Raw genomic sequence first — 24,603 nt, forward strand, 5'->3', positions numbered from 1 at the left:
CACAGTACCACAGCATCCCGGCCACCTCGGAGCATCCCATCGCACTGCAGTATCCCGGCCACCTCGGAGCATCCCACAGTACCACAGCATCCCGGCCACCTCAGAGCATCCCGTCGCACTGCAGTATCCTGCCGCCTTGGAGCATCCCGTCGTACCACGGCATCCCGGCCACCTTGGAGCATCCCTCCGGCTGCATTGCAGGATCCCGCCGTCCCGCCATCGACTGCGGGCGCTGCACAGCAGCTGTGGCTGCACCCGGACAGCAGGACTCGGTCCGGAGCTTCCCACCACTCAGTGCTGATAATCTCCATCAGTACACTCAAACCCGGTACCTGGGATGCACTCCAACACCTTAGCGAATACCCCTTAGCCCATCTTCCCCCTCCTTCCAAACACATTTTAAAATCCTTGCTGGTATAATTGATCCTAATTATTCTAAGCATTAGATATTAAATGCATTCCTACATGCAATATGGCTTCAACTATGGGCTTTCAGCAAAGTCTATTGTATAAATAAATGATTGGATTTCTTATTCAAGAGCTTCAGATTTGACAGTATTAATTTTGATGCAAAGTAGCCACGCAAGTCTAGATAAAGTCATTACCTCCCACTATGGCTTTATTTTTAAGGTGATTTTCATAATATCTGCTTTAAAAAAACACCCTATAAAATAACTTGAAAAAATCTTTAAGCCATTACCTAGAAAACTATCATTAAATCATTTGTTCATTCTTATTAGTATCATTGTAATTAAAGAGAATCATATTTCAAAAATATATCTTCAGCAGCACTTATCAAAACCCATCCCTGCAGCCTATCAATTAGTATTACAATAACCTCACTCCCTTGTTGCCTTTGCTATTAGCATTTTGATTGAATGTCTGTTGAAAAGTGACTGGTAACAGAAGATTGTGTTCAGAAAGTAATGTTTCTTTATTCGCTTTCATTGAAGCTTGTCTAGTTGTCTCCAGTTCCTACTCAAAAGAGACAAGACAGTTCCAAAAGCAGTAATTTTGATGCAGGATTATTTTTTTCTTCTCTCTAAGGTGGGATAGATTGGGTTAGGCTGGACACAAATGCTATTAAATCACTTGACAGCAGATTTGGGGTCTTCTATTGGCTGTGACCTGAACATACCCTAACACACACAAACTACCGGCAAGTTGTCATTGCAGTAACGGCCTATAAAGGTGCCCCAATAAGCTGGCAAAGGCAGTACCACAGGTCTTTGCAAATGACCTTTCAAGAGGCGCAATAATAATAATAATAATTAATAATGCATGAACTACTCAAGGAAGTTTGGGGCTACATTTATTACTAATAGTAGTGAATGTAAAAGGCAACAATTTATTCTATCACCCTTTGCACTTTGGAAACGTATCACTACAACTGAGGGACGGCGAAGTTCGGCAGCGTAATGAAGCCCTCTCACAAAGGAGAGATCCTAACGTCATTAGGAGGGGAAATGGATGCATTCGGCAAGTACCATGAATTATAAAGACAAGAGTTCATTAAATCCACTATATTAAAATAAAAATGACCTGCCATGTCAGACAGTTCTATTTACTGATATTCCCACCGCTGATGCCTTCCCACTGATAAATCGCCTTCGGCAGGCACCGCGAACGGTTATCCAAAAACATTTCAATTACTTGCGCGCGCGCTGGAAAGTTGCGAGCGGCGCYGCGCTGCCGTATGAAAGCACCGCGATCCCAGGGCTCGCTTCTGCCGTTTCGAGGGGAAAGCGAGCAAAGTCCTCCGCCGAGCCCCGGACGTCTCCCAAGGCCACTGCAGCAACGGGCAGTTTAGCACGGAGGAAAGAGAGGAAACGCTCACAGAGCATCGCTAGCGCTGGGCACGGCCGGCATCGGCCCCGAGCAGAACATCTGCCCCCAAAAACGCGCCGGGGCGGCGGGTGCCGCTGCGCGCCCATTCCCGCTGCCGGGGCGCCCCACCGCCGCTCCCGGCGGCGCCTTTTCCGAGTCCCTCTCCCCCGCTCTCCTCCGGGGAAACGCGCGGCCTCCCCTGGCAGGCAGCCAGCAGTTTGCAAGGGTGTCAGGTAGCAATTTCATTTTTAAAATGCTCTTATCAGAGATTTAAGGTGAAAGATAAGAAGAGCATACTAAATCACCATAAAGGAAACATTGTATAAGGCATGGTATTTTACAAATCAAAACAGTTATCAAAATGGAAAGGTATGAATATAAAAACAAACGGAGCCAGCGCACAGGAAAGAAGGGGAGGATGTACCCCAGATTAAGGAAAATGAATCAGAGTTCAGGTTTTCTTCGGCAATAGTCTCCAAAAGGCTGCAAGGAACTGGAGCAGCAACATTTGCACCGGCATTTTAAAACAGACATAAAATGCCAGGTACGTTTATCTGTAAACATGTATATGTATGTGTATATATATATATACACACACACACACACATCTATAAGCAAACACACATTTATTCATATGCCTTTTCATATAGATAGATTTATAAATATAGATATGTATTTTTCATGCCATTACCCACAGTTGTTGGGTGCTTTTATCAAAGCCATCTGACCTGGAAAGCATCTGTTGTTAATACCACTGTTTTATTATTTATCAAATCCATTTCTTCATCGAATGACTAATTTCATACCCGCAGCTGCTCTCATCTCGCGGCGCAGCTGCTGCTCCCCGCGCAGCCAGGCAGGTTATTGGCCGCCCCCCGTCTCGCCGCCCGCCCCGAGCCCCGAGCCCCGCGCGGCCCCGCAGCCGGGCACGAGCGCCGCGGGCCGCCACCTCGGTGCCTCGCGCCAGCCGGGGGAAGCAGAGCCGCTTCGGAGGGTCGCGCCAAAAACCGGCACCTGCGGAAGGGCGGGGGGGGGGGGGACGACCCGCTGGCTCGCGAGACAGCAAATCCCACGTTCCCGTCACCTGGCGTCTTTGCTTTACTGCAATCACACGGAACATGCAGAGCCCGCAGGAAAGCAAACGCTTTCCCTTCTTTACTAGCTTGCTTTACGGGTGGCAGGAAGGGCCTGGCGGAGCGGCCGCAGGAGCCGCTCTCATTCCCAGCGGAGATTAACGATAACCCCCGTCGGACAGAGCATCGCTGGCGCTGCCAGCTCGCTGGCCGATGTGAGAGTGGGGGTGATCCGGCCCCGGTGCCGGATCAGACGGGACAGACGGACACTGCAACCCGTCCGCTGCCCTTCCCGGTGTCCGCCCGGCCCGCGCTCTGCAGGAGGACGGGAAGCAGAGCCGGAAAACCGGGCAACAGCCAAACCCACCTCTAACCCTTCTAAACGACATTAACTCACCAGTACTGCCTTTAAGCCGACAGGGGAATATTTGTTGCCACAGTTGCACCTAAAGCGTATTCTCCCGCCAGGCTTCTTTCTCCCTACTCTGCCCCAATTTTGAGCGAGCTACTGCGCACGCAGGCGCACGGGAGACAGGGGCGACGGGTGAGGAGGAAGGGTTTCATTAGCAGAGCCTTGCTGCAATTGAAGTCAATGACAGGAGTCTCAAATGACTTATACTGGGGCAGGCAACGGTCCCATTAAGAGTAAATATGGAAAGACGGTGCTGCGGTTAAAGTGCAAGTCTCGGAGTCAGACCTGGGCTCTGTTCTCGGCTCCGCCAGGAGCCTCAGGCAAGTCAATTAACCTTTCCCTGCCCCTATCTCCCTACAACTTATCGACTTCACAGGGATGGTGYGACGCTTAATTCACTACATGCTTGCGAAGTGCTTTGAAATCACTCAACGGGAGGCTCTATAGGCTAAGTATTATTATATCTGCTCGCTCCTGGTCTTCTTCCACAGCAGAAAAAGGAGGAAATAAATTGTTAGCATTGATAGCTGTTTTTAAATGGAGAACAATCTGCAAAGTATTACAACGGTTTAAGGTATTCTTTTTGGTCCAGAAAACATCCAATAAATTAAAAAAAAAAACAAACCCCAAACCAGCCAACCTGCAATTTTTTGGAAGAAACTGTTTAACTTATTTATTTTATCAGATCCAGCAAAAAAAAGTGCCAGATGTTCTTACTTCAGCTTATATATATATAAAAAAAACCCAAAATACAGTATAAGCAAAATCACTTCTTGCCAGTACATATTAATCAACCTAATTAGAGAAACCTTGAGTCAAAACTCAGCACTTTGAGAAAAAGAATTATATGTCCAGAGTACAGGTAACAGGAYGCTGATGAGAAACTGTGTAAACCATAAAAGCTATGGCCAACTTGGTTTGCGAAGCAAATCATCCGGCGTTACTCCTCATACCCCCCCGGTGCTCCGCAAGARGCTGGGTCTAACCAATGTGAAATCCGGATCCGAGACACTGGGGAAAGCAAGTTCAAAGGGTCTCACCTGAAGGGGGGAAGAAGGGGAAGACGAAATCAGGCAGAATCACTGCTTTCAGAGACCCTCCGTTCTTCCCCTCTCGCTAACTGTAGACGGGGAGGTGAACGCACAGAATTTCATGGAAAATATCATCGCTACTTTCCCTTTAGGCCAAGAAGCAGAAAGGAACCAGCTGAAGATGGGGGCAAAGCCGAGCTCACGCAGAGCCCAGCGCCGAGCGTCTCCCCTTGCAGCAAGGCAGGAGTCGGAAGTGAAGCTGCCAGCTCCTCCYGGCAACGGGAGTCGCAGCTCTCCCGACGGAATTTGGGATCTAATCCCRGGAAGCTGGCTCCAGCTACAGTTCAGAGCTGTCAACTTTCACTCTCTTTGGGGTAAAAATCCCTGAAATGCAGGACACAGGGATGCAGCCATGTCTCCAGGCAGGAGAGCGTCCGAGCCCTGCAGAGCTCCGCGCAGGGAGCGGGCAGGACCCAACCCTTCAGCCCAGCGCACCTCAAATCCCGCTTGCCAGCGGCCCGGCCGGAGCCGCAGCCCTGCCGGACATCACGCTCCCGTGGGACCAGGTGCGAGGGACCCAGCCGAAAGCAAAAGCCTCCCGCGGACACCTGCCTTCTGCTGGTTCTTGGGGGGCGTTTTGTCTTCTGCACCCTGGGAAGCAGAGGCAGGTTTCCGCAGCATCCTTCCCCGCGCGCTTCCCTCCCTCCCTCCCTCCCTCCCCGCAGCAGGGCACGAGACCCAGGCGAGGGGGGAGCCGGCTCGAGAAGGGGTTCGTACAGGCTCCTCGGGGGGCCGCAGAAACAAGCGTGGTGCCAGGGGAAGCCAAACCGGCTGTCCTGGCCCGCTCTCCCAGAGCATTTTCAGCGACGAAGTCCTAGATAGCCTAACGCAGATAGGAAACCGCTGCCCGCACCAGCTACCGCCTCTTTCCACCCGCGAGACCCCAGCTGCGAGCGCAGGCAGCGACCTGTCCGCGGTGACGGACGCCCGGGCGCAGAGAGGTCCCGGGTTCRGAGCCACCACCTCGCCTCGCACCGAAACCGGGCAGCGGGACGGCGGGCACGGAGCGAGGCGGGTGGCGAAGGCGCTACCTCGCCCTCGGGGGCGGCAATGAACCGCCGGGAGCCGAGGACGCGCTGGGGCACAACCGCGGCTGACGAAGGGGGGGCAGCCAGTTAGCGATGCTCCGTGGGGCCCGGCGGGACACCCTGCCCAGGGACCCAGACGCTGTCACTGCAGCTCACGTTTTACATATCTAAGCTAGCAATTTTAACAGCTTCTAATTTGCTAATACAAGAGGATTGATTAGGTGGATTGTATCCGCACAAGAGCTGTTAAACTGTTAATTGCAGGGTAGCAACATTTGCATTTATACACCCCATTTCCAAGCCCCCTTTCAGCAGCACAGTCACGAGAAGCTTCTACCTTGTGGAAAATAACCCTGGAAGTAATTTCTGCTCCCCAAACGCAGACTGGGACCCCGGTCCAGCAAGGCACCCGAATACATACACCGAAGCCCGTACGGCACGAGCGCAAGTCTATGGAGCTTCACAGCTGTGACCGACAGCTCAGACCAGCATCTTTTCCCCCCCAGAAGTACTGGAGAACCAATGCTCGGAAAATCCGCGCTGGAAGGAGGACACAGCGGCCCGGGCCGCGGCAGGCAGAGGGGCAGCGAGAGCGGGGGCTCCGGCGCGAGCTTTGCCCTGCGCTACCCGCATCAGCTGTGCGGCCCGCAGTTCTGCTGAATCTCGTGTTTGGGACAGGGGATGTGTCATCTCTTTGCTTAAGCAGATCACCAGGGGGCTTTACATACAGCGCTGACCTTGTAAAATTAAAGGCTGCAGTACTGCTTCAGCAGCTTTTGGGGGTCAGACAGGAGCGAGGCACCGGCGACGGAGGGGATTTATTCCAGGCCCTGCCCGGGCACGGCGAGGCAAACCGACCCTGCCTGCTGCGACACCAAGCGACTGCGGCTCGGCCTCGCTCAGCCTCTTCTCACAGTTCAGAGTTTCCTCCTCGCACTCAGTGAAAGCAGAAGTGCTCTGAAGGCTTTACTATAAAAAACAGCAGAGATAAAAGGCAGATATAAAATAAACAAACCTCACCACTCACTACGCATATTTGAGAGGACTTATCCGATAGGCTTTGTCTTTAAGCAACCCCCTGGGAAAAGAAAACAACACACGAGGGAGTGAGAACAGAGCAGCATGTTTCCATATTTTCACATTACGTTTTTGGGCATGGGCACGCTGCGAATAGCTGCCTATTTTCTCAAGGTCACTATGCTGCTTTTAATTCAGCTCATTGTATTAAGACTGCCCATCTATGTAAATGTTGCATTTTGTTCTCCTCGTGTTTCTGGCCTTTCCTCAATTAACATTTTCAAATAGTCCCACAAGACTTGAAGAACTACCTGCTAATCACTTCGCTCTTGCATTCTGGGAAGCAAAGGTTTTTGGTTTCATCAGCTGACTGAGTTTATTCATAAGCAAGAACTTATTCACGGCATTTAGAGTTTCTTTCTGTTCACAGATCATCAGGATTTTTGCTAATTTATCTGTCACTCAAAGTGGCTGCTCAGTAGTAGCAATAAAGACGGCAAGCTCAAGTCATACTACAATGACCTGTCTTCTCAAGGCAGCTTCAGCCGTGAAGATTACGCTGTCCCTCTCTAATATCAGCATTCATTGAAGCAGAGCTCAAGCACACTGACTGTCTGCAAATGCAACAGAAACTTCATCATCATTTAAAAAAAAGTCTTAAATATTTGCATGACTTGCTTTAAGTTTCCTGAAGAACCTTTCAAAGCGATGAGAAAGGCTACGCTGATTTGCTTTGGGCTCTCCAGGACAACGGCAGTCTAATTGCAATTATATTGATACTGCTCAGTACTAAGCGAAGAGGAAGAGTTTTCTGTTTAAGACGGTGACTATTACTGAAGTTGTAAGGGAAGGCAATGCCCCGTTCTCTGCCAGCAGTCTTGCCTGCCTCTAGCCCTGCCTTGCCGTGCAGACACCTGTGAGACCAGCACCGCAGTTCCCATCTCTCACTCTCTCTGCTACCTGTATTAACGCTAATCAAAGAGAGGCTAGATGAATTAAGAAGGTCAAAAAGGCCTGGCGGTGCAGGGCTCTCCCTCTGGGGAGAGAACTAGATAATTTGTTTATACATGTTAGCTATAAAGACAAGATACAAATGAGTTTTACAAATCTACTGTCCTTTACTATATGCTTTTAATTTGATATTTACCTTAAAGTCTGATTGTGTAGCTGGAGACTTCCAAACTAATTGCTGGGCTACATTTGCAACCTTTACTTGCGGTTGGATGTTTTTTTCTTATTATTATTGTATTTGTTTGTTTAACAAGAAAATAAAAATGTCAAGCCATCTCCCGAGTGCTGCTGGCAAGCTGACTCTGTCCCCGTCTTTAGAGAAGGCGTTTGCACACATCTATTCCTTAGGTGCAGGCTGGCCAGTGCAGCTGTTCTTCCCTTCTCCTCCTCTGGATGTAATTTTCATTACTGGTATAAAATTAAGCAATAAGGTATGACAGACAGTACATAGCTGGGCAATTATTCCAAGCCTCAGGTGGCGTTTTCCAGCACGAGGCTGGGGGCAGAGTGACTGTAACCACTCGAGACGTTCAATAATCGCCTTGAAAAGCATGGCCAGGAGCCTTATTTGCTATTCTGAAACAGGGTCTACTGGGATGCAGGACTCATACTGGCTTGAATGCATTTATTTTTACACTTCACGTAAGGTGCCCTGATGCAGCAGCAACAGGCCCTGGCCAGGAAATTAAAAGACCAGGGAGATGGATCCAAGAACGGCGACTCGCTTTTCCTTTCTGTTTTGTGTTTATTAACCCGGAGCTCGGGAGCAGCAGCGAGCGTGCCGGGCTGGGGCCACGGGCCCGGCCGTGCAACGCCCCGCTCGGCGTGCTGCAACCCCCGCGGCGGCGGCGGCAGCGCCCAAGGGGAAAGCGCGATGCTGAACGGACACCGGCGGGACGTGGACACCTGCCCGCGGGAGCCGGGCAGACACCCGGACCCTGTTGCTCGTGCGCTGCCTCACCGGCCACAGCTGCTCCCGGCTTTTAGCTTCGTTCCGCCCRGGACGGATTTGAACCCATGGCCTAAAGCAGAGATGCGAATATTAGCCTTCAGCACTGCAGCCATTAATGTGCGTTATGACATGAATATTTATAAATGSGGAGGTAATATGGAAAACATACACATATAAAATATTAATACGGCACATGTCATAACAGCAATCTAAACAGGTATGAATGATAGCATTACAGCTCAGCCATCACTACTTTCCCTGATAGGTCTGCAAATGGTAAACAATATTAAGTAATGAATCTTCAGAGCCCTCATCTGAAGTTTTTAAGCAAATATTTGCTTAAAACTCACTAAAAAAAAAAAAAAATCCTGTCTGCCGCTACTCTTCCCTCGGATCTTCTGCAGAAGATAAACACGCCGCGTCTCTATGCAGCAGAGGTTAAAGTCTCTCGCAGTGTTGCAAAACATACAGCCCTAGGATGGCTGTCACTAGCTGGGGAACGTGCGTCAGGAAGAGCCTGAGCAGGGCGAGCGCGTCTCTCCAAACAACCGCACTCTCTGGAGTCCCATTTATGAAGTGATAAAATTGACAGGGGAATAAAAGCTAGTTTCAGCTATGAAAGCAATAATAATAATAGCACCTCCATTTATATCTTATGTCATACTTTTCATCCAAAGCCCTTGAAGCACTTTATGCAATAAAAAAATATCACCACCGTATTTGTGGCTGCTTTTCCAAAATCCTACAGGTCGAACCTGGCCAGCCAGGAGCTCTGCTTTTACCCCATCTGCTCTAAAAGCAAAGCTATGAGGGCAGACTGCAGGGTCCTTCCCAAGCTCTCCTCAACGTGCACAGTACTATCGGTAGATTGCTGCCAAGAAAAGCTACACTGAAAATGACCAAATTAGGCAATTATTTCTATATATTCTAAATACTCTTTTTTCAAAACTGCCTGGGGATGTATTTTTAAATGCACATGACCTTGCTTTACTTGAGACAGACAGCGATAAACAAATAATTGCAGCGATTCTTAATTATATTTATAGCTCATCTATAAAAATGTCAATTAAAACTTCAGAGGTCAACTACAAAACGGAGTTTCTGGCAGTGGGACAGAAAACAAAAGGCTATTTTTCTCCCAAGAAAAGCATCATCCTTAGCTGAGGCATAGATGATATCTTACTAACGACATCGCTCCCATCTCTTCCAATAAATAGAACGATTAATGCCAAYGGCTTCTACCCACGCAATTACTTTTATGTACTGAAATCTGCTAGATGGGGAGAGGGCAAACGTCAAGCACAACCCTCATGTTCTTCCGTAGAGAGGAGAAGGTGGGAAGCGAGTCGCCAATGTTACACTCCCATGTGCGTCTGTTGAGGTCTCGCTGATGTTAGCAAGCAGTAGATAGGCAAGTCATACCTAAGTCATAGTTACGCGCCTGCCACAATAAATGCCTGCCTTTTGGAGATGTTTTAGCCCCTAACACATAAGATGCATCATGTTTGCATCATGCAGGCAGCCTGGCTTTCTTTAATTTGGTTTAGTTTTCAGATTAAGGAGGCCCAAGTCATGTTCTGTCACCTCCCTCCCCTCTCCCCTCGCCATTCCTAGCCATGTCAAGAGAGCTAACTGATATGAAAACAACTCTGGGGGCTGCATGGCTTTGAAAAACATATAGCATTACATTTAACACCAGCATCACAACTAGGGAGAATCAATCACTCAAAATCTTTATTTTTCTCTGCATGTTCGACATGCGGGACGCAGTATATGCAGTAGACGGGTACAGGACAAGCACAGCCCAGAACAGGTAGATGCTGGTGGAGAATATTTAAGGCAGTGATCAAGAGCACCCCGTTACATCAACTAACCAATACATCACCTTCTCTCGACTCATCTCTACCTCCACGCTTAACAGTTGCGGAAAGAAAGGGGAGTTGCCCAACAAATTTATCAGGAGACACTGCACCCCGCTGCACTGCACTTTCCGTTCCACTCAATTTAAACAGCTTGGGAAGAGCGGGGCCCGCTCCTGCACTCTCTGGTTCAGATGCCTCCTTCCTCCCTCCTCCTCGGCGGCTCCGACGGCTACAGCAAGCGAGGCTCCTGCCGCTGGGCCTGGGGGCTCGCCAGCACGGGGACGCGCCAAGGGCAAGGGAGCCACCCCACCCCGCGGCGTGYATCCGCCTCGCCAGCCTGCAGATCGGCGTGCCTCCTGGAGCTCCCCGACATAACGAAGTTAGAAGGACATCGTCATCTTGCAAGGCTCCCTCCAACCCCAAAGATCAATAACTAATGCTGAACTCAAGATTTTATCTGGAGTTTGCAAGGGTAACAAAATAACACCACTCTCTTATTTTCTCCCATCTGCTAAATCCTTTCAAGATTGAGCTGGCAATTTTCAGCTCTATGAAATTTTAGGCAGGAAAGGAAGTGAGGCAAGYGATCTTCCAGAACGTTTAGAGGACTTCTGTGTTTTTTTTCCCTGTACAGAAGTACAGAAGAGTGTACAGAAATGGAAGACTACCAAAACTTTCTTTCCAATAAGAAATGACTCCCTAACTAAACTGGCCCAGAGGTTTTTGCCTTCTCAGTATTAGTTCATTGGGTGCCCACTACCACAGTTAAATGACCAAGCTAAAAGAGGAACCATTGCGAGATGATACCGCATCCCAGTAAAGCTAGGGATTGTTTTACCTACAATACTCCAAAAATTAATCACATCTTCAATTAAGATTTTGTGGCCTCCCATTAATATGGCTAGACAGATAGGGATGAAGTGGAATAGCTCCGAATCTTGTTTTCAATAGAAAGCATCTAGGAATGGCTGGTCATTTAAAAAGAAAGGAAAAAAAAAAAAGGCACCAGCACAGGCAACAAAGCGGTTAGCTTAATGACCTTTTTGATGTTGCAAACAAATATGCGCCCAATTGACAAGGCATTAAGTTTTATTTTGGGTGGGGTTTTAAAGCCTTCCCAGGGTATTAATAACACTGTTCAACACTGAGCAGTTTTGAAAATGCCTCTTACTATGGCTGGTTAAAACTGTGTATTTCAATTCACAAATCAATGCTGTTCCAGGGCCGCACATCTAGACAAGCTACACCGCATCAGAATATACACGAGTTACACACACGTGCCAGAATTATGTCAACAAATATTTTCAATTTGCTGCAATGAAATTTATCTCCCCTCCTAGCAGTAGGGAGTGAATTTTAATATTTTTCCTTTCCCTTGCCTATGTTGATTATTCTAGGCATCTACTAACTACAGTAACCACAACGGATATTTTATCTGCCATTTCTCTTTCCCTTGGCTAATTCGAAGATACAGATTGTAACCCGCAAGTGGTTTTAAGAATTGCCATTAACGCTGTTGCTGCACACTGCTGCATTTTAAACATGTTTCCAAACCCAATCAAAATGTCACAATTTGTAAAATCTGGGGTAATTTTATCAACCATCAATGCAGCAGAACTCTCTTGGTCACAACAACCTACTACACAGTTTATTAGTCTGATTAGTCATAGTTACCTGTACAAAAAAGGGAAAAAATGTCTGAAAAGACTTGATAAACAAATCAAACATGAAGATGATTCTCTGCCTTTCATTTTATGCTACATTTGTTTTTCCTTCCACCATTACCTGGCAGGTCTAAAGATCCAGAGCTTTGAATTTCTCACCTCTTTGGTGCTGCTCCCGAAGCAGCACCCTGCACCAGCCCAATGCTTCACCCCTGCAGAGACATTCTGGTTCATCCTGGATGAATAAGCAACAGTCATCATCACTCAATYAGCAAAAGGGTAAGCCTGTTTTCTGGGAAACAGCCTCATAAACACAACTGATCTTCCAAGGTGCCAAGCACCTCCTGAAGATTGCTGGAGCCCCCTTCATCTGAACCTGGATGGCACAAGCAAGAGGGATATATCCAATACTCAACACCCGACAGACCCGGGTCCAGAGCCTAATTCAAGTGGAGCAATGGAGGCACAAGTAACATCATTCCTATCTAACAGCACTTGGAGTCTGTACTTTTGGCCTTTACGACTCTTTGCTGTAGCTCCTCAGCCCTTAGATCTCTTCCAGCTGCTTACACAAGGATGCCAACATGAAGAGAAACACTATGGAGCACATGGAGCAAAATTAGACTATAAAAAAATTAGCCAATAGAATAATTCACAGAATTGCTGGAAAACAAGGAACACTAGTTGCCTCTCATCTTCAACATAAATTGGGGGAAAAAGACCCTTTGTGGAAGAAACAAAGGTTTCACAGAAGCTAAGGTGCTCACTACATCTGCAGCCCTCAACTTCAGGTGTTACGGAACTTTTCTTCGGAAGGATGTTTTGCGAGAAGAATCCGTCCTCTACGGGCTTATCTCTCGGGTTCACAGCGGGTAGCGCAGGCTGCCCAGCACACTCGTCCACCTTCCCCTACAAATGCATAAAAAGAGCCGAAGCAGAGCTGCGAAAGCACAGCTCAGCGCTAGCATGGAGCACAAACATAAATGTTTCCCAGTGCCCTCATGTCTTGGAAAGTGCTTACGGCAGCACAGTGCCACATGGGGGACAAAGCAAGGATCACCTTGAGGTCTGTTCAGAAGAGCGAGTGTCTTGCTTGCAGGAAACAAAGAAAGGGCTAAAATACCATTGCTCTATTTTTGATGTCCCTGCACAGTCTCCTCTTTCCCCATCTGCGTGGAGCCACCTTTGGCTCCAGCCTCCTGCGCTCTTGGATCAAGCGGCACAGACCGTGCTTTCCGGGCTAACAGAGCAGGTTCCTCTCCGTGCAATCTCAGGGCAGGGGCAAGAACCTCCGGAATGAGGTTGCAAAAGCCTCAAAGGACAAGGAACAGAGTCCCTCTGAATACCGGGACACGTTTCCAGCCTATCTGTTGCATGCTGCATAAACTCACCAGAGTAAGAGGCAGTTTAAGAGAAGAAAACAAAGAACAAAACCAGAAGCATGCAGAGGATTCACTGAAGCACATTCCTAGGGGCCAAGTCTCGAGTCCGAGCCTTGTTGGAGACTCAGTCCCGTGGCGCTCCTGAAGCCAGGCCAGAGGGGAAACGCTGGCCCCTTGTGCCCAGCCCACACGGACTGTGTAACACAGCTCTCAAACGCAATAAACAACATGCCAAGATCTTGGCTGGAGAAGGGTATTTATGGTCTCTTCAAGGGTGGTTGCAAAGAGAAGGGTTGGAAATTCGCCAGCAATAAGAGGAAATTGTCAGGGGTTGAACTTTCCAAACTCTAAGTTTTGAATGCTTGGTTCCCATTAGAATACTGATGGGCACTGGCTGTTCAAATTCTTCCTTGGCTCGGAAAAATCTTATCCTTCCAAGCAAGTCTCTCGCCCACTGCTGCTGAACTTTTCTGGGTCCTATGATCCTCAACTTTAGGGAGGAATCAGTGGCTGGGAGGGAATGTCATTASGGAGGTTTGCTCTATTCATCCAGTCATCTTCACTAAGCTGCTTGTTAAGGCAAACGTCAGACCAGTGAATACTTCAGACAGGGACATTCATGAGTTCAAGTCTTCTGGTTCTGCCAGGGGACAGAATATGGGGTATCACGGCAGGGGCTGGTACTCCGAGCTGGGCAGCTCTCCCCTCTCCAATCTCCAGGGCTTGTGTCACCTCCTGACTTCACTTAGGACCCCCTACGCCTTTTGGCAGTCTCCCTAAACAAATGGGCTATACGCATTACTCCAGGAAGCTGTCACATTGTGGCCGAGATAATAACTGCATCGATCAAGCGAGCCCCCCCAAAGAGTAAAAGTGTGGACGCTTAAGTGCCTGGAGCGTGAAGGGCAAATGGCAGAAACCTCCAAGCTACATTTCCAGGTTGCCACACGGGGACAGAAGACACATGCTGCAGCTGACTTTCTACACTGCCTCCTAACACATGCTGTATTACAGTGGGGAGATGGTAGCATAAGCTCACTCTCATACGGAGAGGACAGAAGAGGGTCACAGAGACTGTCCACGCTGCAGTTATTTCTGCCACCTGGAGACTCCAGGTACTTTTAGCCCCACTGAGCTAAATGGTAGTGCTGCCAGACCGGGATCGGCCTGGGAGCTCAGCATCTCTGCTGCAGCTGCAGTGTGAACGAGTTCACTGAGAGACAGAAGCACATCATTTATTTCCACTGAAATGAATGACCATAACATTGAAAATAATCCTCAGCTCATTTTCACAGAACTGTACAAGCAATAATGAAATCTCGTCTCTGTTGTGAAATGTACGGAGGGAAACTCCCCTTCTGGAGATCCTGCTTATTCCGAGATGATATCATCATCAGAGGAGTAGAAGTCGTGAGCTTCAAGACACCAGCATGCCTGAAACTCCAACACTAGGAGAGCATTCTTGAAGGACAACGCCAGCACAGGTTAGCCCCATTTTACTGTTGAGAAAACTGGAGATCTAATTGCTGTGTTTTCCCCAAAGTCGGGAATTCAAYGGGTGGTTAGAAATCTGGAGTTTCTGACTCCAGATTCATTCACCTTGCTGGATCAYATACACAGCCTAGAGGAAAATTAATAAAGTGAGAAAACTGGCTTTTAATCCCCAAGTCCTGAGGCTTTAGAGGATTACATTTAGCATACATGCAAGCCAATCTGTGCAGCACACAGGTCTGCAAGCAAATGCACAGTACCCAAGATAAGTGGTTGTTAGACAAGACACTCATGGTCAGATAGCAAAGTCCTGGCATAACTGCCCACCATTTTTTGCAACTGTACAAAGAGATAAGGAAACAAACAGGTCTTATAAACTGCTCACCCTAGCCATGATTTGTGATGGCATGTGGATTAACACTAAACTAGGAGCAAGTAGCACCAAAATTCCTGCCAACCTCTACAAYTCCCAGCCTCCAAATTCAGCTTTGGTCTAGAGACACCTCTCCACGGGCACTAAGCAACTGTTTGCACCCAGACAGCACCCCATACCATCTACAGTAACAAGATTTTAAGACCTTAAGTTCCTAGTGTCTCAACTTAACCGGCCTTATGGCCAGCTTAATCCAATGCTACCCAACTTGGCACAAACTCTGCGTGTATCCTGTAAGATGTGCATGGATCAACAGAAGTTCAGCCTTTGGTCCTTGCACCTTCTCCCAGGCAGCTGGGGCAGCTTTGCTGTTCTGCACATCTCCTGCTGCACTGGCTGCCTCTCCCCGGCCCACAGGCCCCTGAACTCACYGCCCGGCCCCTGCCCCAGGCGACTGCGAGCGGAGACCTGCAGCCAGCGGCTGAAGGGCGGCTCCGCGCTTACCCGCAGATCGAGACGGTGAGAATGCAGGGACCGGTCATGGCTTGTTGCAGGGCACGGTACTTTGTTTGTCCGCAAGCCAAACACATGCACAGCTTCTCTTTGCCGAAGTGGGGATAAGCTGCACACACCTTTCCTCTGGGCTCCCTCTCCTGCTTAGATTGTGAACCCTTTGGAGACAGGGATTTTCTATGGCCACTTATCTCAACGCAGCTTTGGTCTCACCTGGGAGCTACAAATGAACATGTTACTAATAAATATCACAGTGCTTTCGGCACAGAGAGGAATAGGATGGAGACCACAGCATGGCTGAGGTTCCCATCTCACAAACTTCCCTCCCCATCTACTCAGGTAATTCATGCTTGGTCTTATTTGCTTCAACCTTAGGGAAATATTATTCCAGCTGAACCAGCAGCCACATGTTGACTGGAGGGGTCAGGCCCCTTTGGCTCTCCAGGAAAGCCATTTGGCAAGGAAACATCTCAATTAAAAAGTTAGCCACTGCCTCAAAAGCATAAGAATCTTTCAAAAACCCTGAAAAACAAAGCTCCAAGTCTGGCACCTCACAAAGTGCTGTCAGTATTGCCGTATCTCAGCCAGCCACAGCAATGCCTGGTATTTGCACAGCTCCTGCTGTGATAGGACCCTCATCTGCGATGGGGCTCTCTGGAGCTACAGCACTACAAAGGATCATCTTCATCTGCCACCATGAGCTGTGCATAACCGGGGGCTCCAGCTGTGAGCACAAAGCTTGCATACACACGTGGACGTGAACGTGCCCCATACATATTTACAAATTTGCAAGCGGCAACTGAGCCATTGAGCCTGGGCTATGTCAAAGGAAAGGAGGCCAAAAGAAGAGTCTTGCTGGTCTGCAAGGGCTAGTGGGTATCTCAGAGCAGTTCTGGTATCTAACATGCAGCGTCAGGAAGAAGCCATGTGTGCAGGTGCCCAGTGAGCYGAGCGCTCATCCCGCAGGGCTGAGGCTGGCCCATTTGGATGCACGTCCAGTGGGACCAGCTGTAGAAACACAGAGACCCCTGATGTTTTCTTCCGATTCTAACTCGGGTCCCTTCCCTGCAGCCTCACCAGCTCCCTGTGCTTTACTATCTCCAGGGACACCACAGAGCCTAACAGGGATCCTCCCAAAGTTAAGTCATCAGACTGACCATGGAGTCATCTCCAGTAAGATACTCCACATGACGCATGGCACTTGGTCCCAAACAGCCCTTCCTCTGCAGCACCTGCAGGACGCAGGGAGCTGTCTCAAATCCAGATGCTCTCCTAATTTAGCATCGCTGAACTTAGCCACACGGGTCACCGTGTTGACACTGGTTTTAGGCTGTGCTCACCGTGCAGAAGCTTTTATAAAATGTGACGTCTGAGCTCCAGTTCTCTCTTACCTCTATGCCTGTTGGTAGTCTTGTCAAACATAAGCATGGCGTCCTCTACCTGCAAGACAGAAGAGGGGAAACGCGGGCTTTAACACACCAGCTGCACAGTTCACAGAGACACAAACACACACGACCGGGAAGGGGAGACAGAGGCAGGAGTAGCCTCAGCTCAGCTACAAATGATTCATCAAATCTCCTCTCTTTTGCTCGGAGTCAGTTCCTGCTTTTGGAAATCTGCTGCTTTCAACACACATCCTAGCTGGCATTTGATCGTAAAGCAGAAAGGTGAGCGTAAGAAGTTTTGCTGTCCTAAAAAGCCAAACATCTAAGCAGCTTTTCCAGCTCTCATGTGTCCCTAGCCAGCCCCCTCTCAGCCTTCTTCCCTTTTGTGGAGAGATAAGGAAGGGCCAAGCGAGGAATCGCGGATGCAAATCAAGCCCATGCCTTCTCCAAACGAGAGTCACTGTCTTGGCTGAGAATTAGGAGGTTTCAAGAAGTACAAGCAGGGTAAAATCTGGTCAGCCAAGAAAGGTATTCAGAGGTTTTCAAAAGGCCTTTTGAAAAGCTAGAGGAAGAGGGGAGAGGGAGGAGGGAGAAAGTTTAATTCGCATCAGGCTTGGTATTTCCACTTCAGAAGAGAGAGATGACTGATGAAACGTATTGAAGTGCAACCAAATTGCTTTCAACTTTCATTACTATTTGCATGATTTATTCCACCTCCATTTAATCTGTGCAACCACACCTAAAATTTTATACTTATTTTAGAAGGATGTTGTGCTGGGGTTTATTTGCCAGCACTATCACATTTTAAACTGTTGCTCAGAGCCTGCAGGAGCTGAGGCAGGTTGCTCCCGCATGCCACAGGCAACGTCCTGTACAATCTTTCTGAAAAAGTTATTGACTTTCTATTGCTTGTTTTAAACTAGGGCTTGCTGGAAACCTGTATCACCACTGAATTGCAGCGGACACTGGGGGAAGCGGGAAGAACTTTAAAGAAAAGCTTTTATTCTGTAAAGGATTCCACTGGTTGTTTGGGAGCGTTTTGGGGGAGTTTGTTTGTTTGTTTAGAAATTTTTTCAGTAATTTCTACAAGGTTGTCATTTTCTTATTTTCTGGATTCTGGAACAAGTGCCACATGGAAASGTGGGAACACTTTTGGTAGCAGTGCCAGCTTCTGCTGGCTTAATGTGATCCTGGAATTACAGCAGTATTTGAAAGCCCCAAACTGGTTAAAATTCATAGTTCAGGGAGTATAGTTTGACCATAGTCCTCTTATGAAGGGGGCACATATCTAGCACGCTTCTGTGCTAAATTACAAACCCAGTCTTGGCTGGGCAGAGACATATACTGGGCAGGTGGTAAAAAACAAAACTTGAACCTCTCTTAACTACTGTACTGAAATATGTTCCAGGATATAGTAAAAAAACACAGTGCAGCAAAACCTTACACTATACCTAGACTCATTTAAAAAACCATCTGGTTAACTTGTTCCTAACTTTCTTTAGTCAAAGTGGTTTGCAAAACGTGTTAGCAATGGCCTGAGATCGAGGAGAATAATACGCCTCCCTAATTCTGTTTAATCCTTAATACCCATCTCAAATGAGACCTAAAGATGCTGACGCAATGAAAAATACAAACTAAATTAAGCACAGAGTCATTTGTCCTGCTGTCTTTCTTCACTTCAAGGAAGAAAACTCACAGGCCTAAGTAATATCAGAAGGCAGATAAGGACAAAGTTCCCCTTCACCCTCCCACCACCACTTTGTTCTGCTCTGGGGTTACATTTGCACAGCAATTTCTGTTTTTCATTCTCACGGGTCTTGGCCTCACTGGAACCAAAAATCCCACGATGCAGCTACTGCCTTCTCCTAGAGCATCGTGACTCCCGCTCAAACTCAGTCCGCGCAAGCGTGCTGACCACCCTTGCACCCCACGCTCATCAGTCTGCTCCAGAGGTTTTCCAGTGCAATTCTTCCAGCATAAACTCCTTGCCTCAAATCCCACACTAGAGCCAGAGGAGGCCAGGAAGGTCTCGGACGCATCATGGTGCAAACACAGACGTGGCGGGGAAGGTCTCTGTCTTGACTCAAAGGCTGCGGCTGAGCGCAGGCTTGCCCAGCTACATCCACACTGAAAAAGTCCATCATTTCAAAATGACACCTCCTCRTGAAAGGATATGAATTACTGGGGACTTTGAAAAGTCTGGTTTTATTACTTCTAGGGGGAGAGGATAAATAAGATGACGCATGACAAGACTCTAACCTCATTTTGCTTTAGCGTGGCTGTGTCTCATCCAGAAACCTTCCGGCAGGCTGAAACCTTAGCTKTCGTGTTTAAAACCCTGTCTCAGGCTCAGCTATGGCTTGCAGCAGCAACAACACAGGCTTTAACCTCTTGTGCAGCCTCATTCTGCTCCTCCAGGCAGAGAAGGGACAGGTCCCGGCCCTGGATGGGGACTCTGGGGGTCCGGTACAGTGCCGAGTTATATGGGGACCTGCTGTTTTGTTCACCTCTCCCACCTCTACAACGTGACGAGTCTTCTCACCCATCAGATGCAAGTCCTCTGGGCAAAAAGCTTTGTACCTTGTGTACTAAGGCCCCACTCCACTGGAATGATGATCTTGGCAGAGATCTTTTTTATGCAAATAAATTCTTATTAGCAGTTACAAACCAAGTCTGCATGGGCTAATCCAGGAGATTTCCATCGCGCTGGCTGCAGCCCAGTACGCTGCAGATACCCCCCGGAGATGGGCGCTTTACCCCTCCCAGGAGGGATAGCTGCTTTTGGGACCCGGAGCAGGCATGCAGCTCTATAGGAGAGGGCCAGTCCCACAAGTTCAAATCTGAAAACCTGAAAGCAGGGGAGGAAGCAGGTCTCTGCAGCTGAGTTTCAGATTTGGACCAAACATTCCTTTAAAGAAAAAAAATAATCAGTGGGGTGTTCTTTAAGCCAGCTGGTGCCCTTTCAACAATGTCTAATTGGTTATCTTTTCTGTTTCCTAAGGTCAGAACATTTTATCTCCGTCTCTGCCCTTTCTGAGTTTACCCCACCCTGCGTTATTTTTTAGGGCAGCCATTGTAACAGAAGAATAGTCTCTTTCCTCCATAGTCCAGTGACACAATGAGACTTCTTGAAACCTCCTGAATAGATAAAGTGCTACRGCTAAAGAAAAATTCTATTAACGCCTTGCAAAATAAAACATCTGAGAGCTGGTTAGACAAGCAAGAGGAGAAAATCAATATGGAGAGGGCAGTGTGCTTAGAAAAACTTTTCACTAGTTGCAAAAAGGTGGCAAGGRTATGGGAGGGAGGGGGAGAAAGAAACTTATTAATTCAGAAAACCCATCAATGGTATGGAAATCTGGCAGAACAGCAAGAACTGAAACTAGAAGAATTTGAATATACAAAGGGCTGAATAGAATGAAAAAAACCACACTGCCTCACACACACAGCTCGTTTCTCACGGTTCTCTGTGAATCAAACACAAGCGGCTTGTTCAAGTTTTCAGCAAGGAGAAATAAGGGACACAGTCAAGGTAACCGGCAGTAAACCCTATAGTAAGCAAATTGATCCCTCAAAAAAAAAGATGAAACTCAAGTAGATTTAGTAGCTGTGACCGTCCACAAGTTAACCCCTTCCTTCACGACGAGGCTCCTTTGCTTGCCCAATATATTAAAGAAGGTTGGACAGCAAGTTTTCCAGGTCTCACCTCAAAATATGCAACTAATACCATGCTTACAAAAAAGGAGAAAGTTTTCTCCAGGGGGAAGAAATAGGACCGGAAGATGCAATCCCACCTCCTGGCTTTGGCTGTGATGCTGCTTCTCCACTGCAGCCGGGACCAGTCACCTATCGTACAGCATGAGGGGAACCAACAGACCTCAAATGCACTTCTCAACTACAGAAAAAGACACAACCCCGTATTACCGACAGGGAAGTAAGAGCAGGGAGCTTTACCCAACGGTAAGATCATCCACCCATGCTAACGCGCATGGACTTTACAAGGATCAGCTGCATTGGTTAGGAAGCGTTGCTGAAGACTAGTGCAACTACGCTTCTCCTAACGTTTGCTCGAACAGCAGCCTCGCCCTCCCGTTAGCGCTGCAAACGCGCGGGTCAGCGCAGACCTGCTCTGCCCACGCTCACGTACCAGCGTCGGATGAGCCTGCTACCCGCCAGGCAAGCGCCGCTGGAGCTGCAGCCCAAAGCGCGCAGCCCGGGGCGCTAGCAGCGAGCCCTGAGCTCAGCCCCGTCACCAGCTACGCGGGCAGCCCCTTTCGCACGCGCTCTCGACACGGTGGGAAAAACATACCAGCAAAGAACTGGATTTTTACTATAGCAGAGGTGAGAAGTTGAGCCACCAACCAGAAAGCAACGCCTCGCCTGGCCCGTGCAGCACCCTCGCTAAAAGGTTTGAATGGAGCCTGGAAACGGCCCGGTCTAACCATCTGCCCCAGCTCTCACGGGCTCCCACTGAGAACGACGTTATTCCGTAATTCAGCCTTGAACGGTTTGGGAGAGCAAATGGAAATGCCGCTGCTTGACCAGTGAACAGAAGGAAAACCGAAACCAGCACAAAACCGATTCAAGTTATCGAGAGACCAAAAAGCACGGCCATCCAGTGCCTGTCCGGCAACGGTGGTGGAAACGAAGGCTCCRGCTCGCAGCGGACGGGTCGGTGCGTGCCAGAGCCGGCACCGGAGCGGCACCCGCGCGGGGAGGCCGGAGCGAGGGGGCGAGGAGGCCGCGCGCCCCACGGCAGGCGCCTCCGGCCGCTGGGCAGCAGCCCCGCACCCCACGGCGCCCCGCCAGCCGGAAGACGTAGATGTCGGACCTACTACGGCTCAACACGGAGGCTTAAAGAAGCTTATTAATCCAAACTAACTGAGAGCATCAAATGAAAGAACAGTACAAAACGAACCAAGTCTTAGCACTTAAGGAAAAATTAAAAAATAAAAAAAAAAAGACCGGCCAGATAATACCAGTAACAAAATGGACACATCTTAAGTCCATACGACTTCTCCCCGGCTCTAGCACACCACGTATGCACACCCGATTCAGACCCYGGACAAAACTAAAATTAGGTTCTTACATAAAGCCTAAGTAATGGGTTTTAGTTTATTTAATCCTTTTTCAATCGACTAGGGGCTGTAAGAAAAGGAAGGCATATGCCATTTCTTTAATCACTGCCCAGAAGGAGGAATAGGGGAGAAGAGGAGGAAAGAAAAAAAAAATTGCAGGAGCCAAAGGCTTTAATAATGCTAACGGTTCCCAGGGTTATTTAAAATATGCCCAACCTGTTCACAAAAGGATCCACAGAGATAACCGTATTTGATTTTTTTCAACTTTAATGGAGGCATATATTTAAAGCAACAAAACTAGGATGACCTAAATAAAATGACTATTAATTGTACTTGGAAAGGCCCTGAATTTAATGCAACTGATCTAACTCAGTGCAAGAATACACCGTATTCTCCATTCATTCCTCCCACTTTCCTCCTAAGGGTTTTTAACTCCTCTCTTTTTCCATGGGGCAGGCCTGAGCAGTCAGAGAAGATCAAACTCAGCGCTGGCCTATCACTACGCAAGCCTTAACGAAAAGACCGAGTCTTTTACAAAGATGAGAAGCAATTCAATAAGACTCCGACAGGAGTTTCAAAACCGTTCACCACAGGTGCTCCCGCGGAAATCAGGGAAAACCTAGCTAGAAAGCTGAACTGACCAAAACAGGGTATTTTCTGGAGCGCTTCATGCCCAGTCTTTTATTTATACAATCTGGATTTGCATCCTGAGTAAAGTCAGTTGAAAACAAGCAAAAAGCACCACCATTTTCACAGGAGCCCCGGGGAAATCCTGCAGCGCCTCTTCGGCGTGGGACCACCAGGCACAAAGCCACCAGGAAAGCACTGGAATGGAGAACTGGACCGAGGACACAGAATAACCCCCCTTAAAGGGAACAGTTTGGGGAATAAGAAAGGCAAAAACACAAATACGGGCTGAGCAGCTCCACCTTGATCTCCTGGGCTGCCAGGCGAGGGCGGTTCGGGCACCCCCTGCCCTGCGTGCATTGCTTCCTGCGTCCTTCCCAAAGGGAAGCAAGAGACAAAAGTGACCGTGCTTGCCTTCATGCCCAGCCCGCCCTGCGCCTCTTGCGCCAAGCTCTCATGCCCCAAATTATTTATCYGCAAGTCTTCCTCCTCCTTTCCAGGGAAGGTTGCAACTGCTCCCGCAGGCGCGCTGCTCCAGCACCCGGAGGTGCGCACGCTCGAAGGCACCACGACGCCAGGCAAGGCACGGTCACCGCCCGCACGCCCGCGAAGCCCGGAAATCGCAGGAGACCTCCCCGTCTCCCGCTCTGCCGCCGAGCGCCCTGCCGCCCTCCGGCCRAGCCACGCGCGCAGGACGGGCACGTGCACCCACGCGGGAGCACGGCAAACAGGGTAAACGCAGCTCATAAAGCGGACGTCTACTTCCAGGGCGCCTGCATGCACGCACAGCAGTAACAGCCACCACTTCACATTTCCAAGTTGTTTTTTTTTTCATTTAAATGAAGTTCACTCATTCAGTACAACCTTCATGAGGAAACTGCCCGCTTGCAGAACCCTCCCTAACGAACACACAGCGCTCTTTCTTCCTCACATTCCTTCTCATCAAGTCCAGGAAAGTTTGTCCTGCTTCAAAACCCGAGTTTCCGACGCAGCCAGCCCAGGTCAAGCACTCGCAAACCTGCTCCCCCTCCAGCTGCCTTCGGCCCGAGCCTGATCGCRCCGGGGCCGGGGAGAGGAGGGCTTGCTTCTTGCAAACACTGCCAACCACGGTTAGGGATATGTTTTTCATCTGCTCAAGATAAAGAAGAAATAGGCCAGACAAAAGAAATAACACACGATCATCTAATGCTTTGGCAATTCAGATTAGGTCCTACGAGAAAAGAAATTAAACAAGGGTGACATTCAGCAATACACATCCGGGTCGGGTTGCTGCCCTCTCTTGTTCCTCGATTCGTAAACTTTACAGATCTATCAAATCCTTAGCTCTTCCCAGAAAAGTGTGCTGGATATTCTGGCCTAATTCCTCAAATTATTTATACCCACTGCATAACTCCTACAATATTTTGCTTTCTGAAGCAGAAAAACCTCTTAGTTGCTAGTAAACTGTCAGGTGCTATTATTTTAAATACTCCCGTGAAATCTAAGAGCCAGCAACGCGCTCCTGCAGATTTACAACCTCTCCCCACATAAATTGAGACAAATGCACAGAGCAGGCCAGACAGTTAGAAAAAAAATTGCTCCCCCATACCAGGCCTCCGGGTTTGATTACAATGGAATTAAACAAAGAAACAAATACTTTAACCTTTTCCCCTCTTTCTGTCAAGAACGCCCTGCCCTCCTCCCCAGTGCAGCTCCTTCCCCTTCTCAGCGCACGAAAAGGGCCGTTCACCGATCGCCGAGATGCCTTCAAAGCCACGCTAGGTCTTCAACTCTTCAGCCTGGGCAACTGAGTTTGGAACCGGGGCTCGGACCTTCCT

The 24,603-nt window shown here is 48.6% G+C and overlaps 1 protein-coding gene across 1 annotated transcript in view; it reads right to left on the reverse strand.

Annotated features, from left to right (window-relative positions):
• MSI2 (musashi RNA binding protein 2) overlaps positions 1–24,603 on the reverse strand; it is a 106,546-nt gene that overhangs the window by 81,527 nt on the left and 416 nt on the right. Inside the window, exon 2 of the mRNA XM_026081577.1 lies at positions 17,088–17,136. Within this exon, the coding sequence (XP_025937362.1) occupies positions 17,088–17,136 (49 nt within the window). The remainder of the gene's footprint in view (positions 1–17,087; positions 17,137–24,603) is intronic.

This window comes from Apteryx rowi, unplaced genomic scaffold (genome assembly GCF_003343035.1).
Source record: "Apteryx rowi isolate R43461 unplaced genomic scaffold, aptRow1 scaffold_554, whole genome shotgun sequence".
Lineage (NCBI taxonomy): Eukaryota > Metazoa > Chordata > Aves > Apterygiformes > Apterygidae > Apteryx > Apteryx rowi.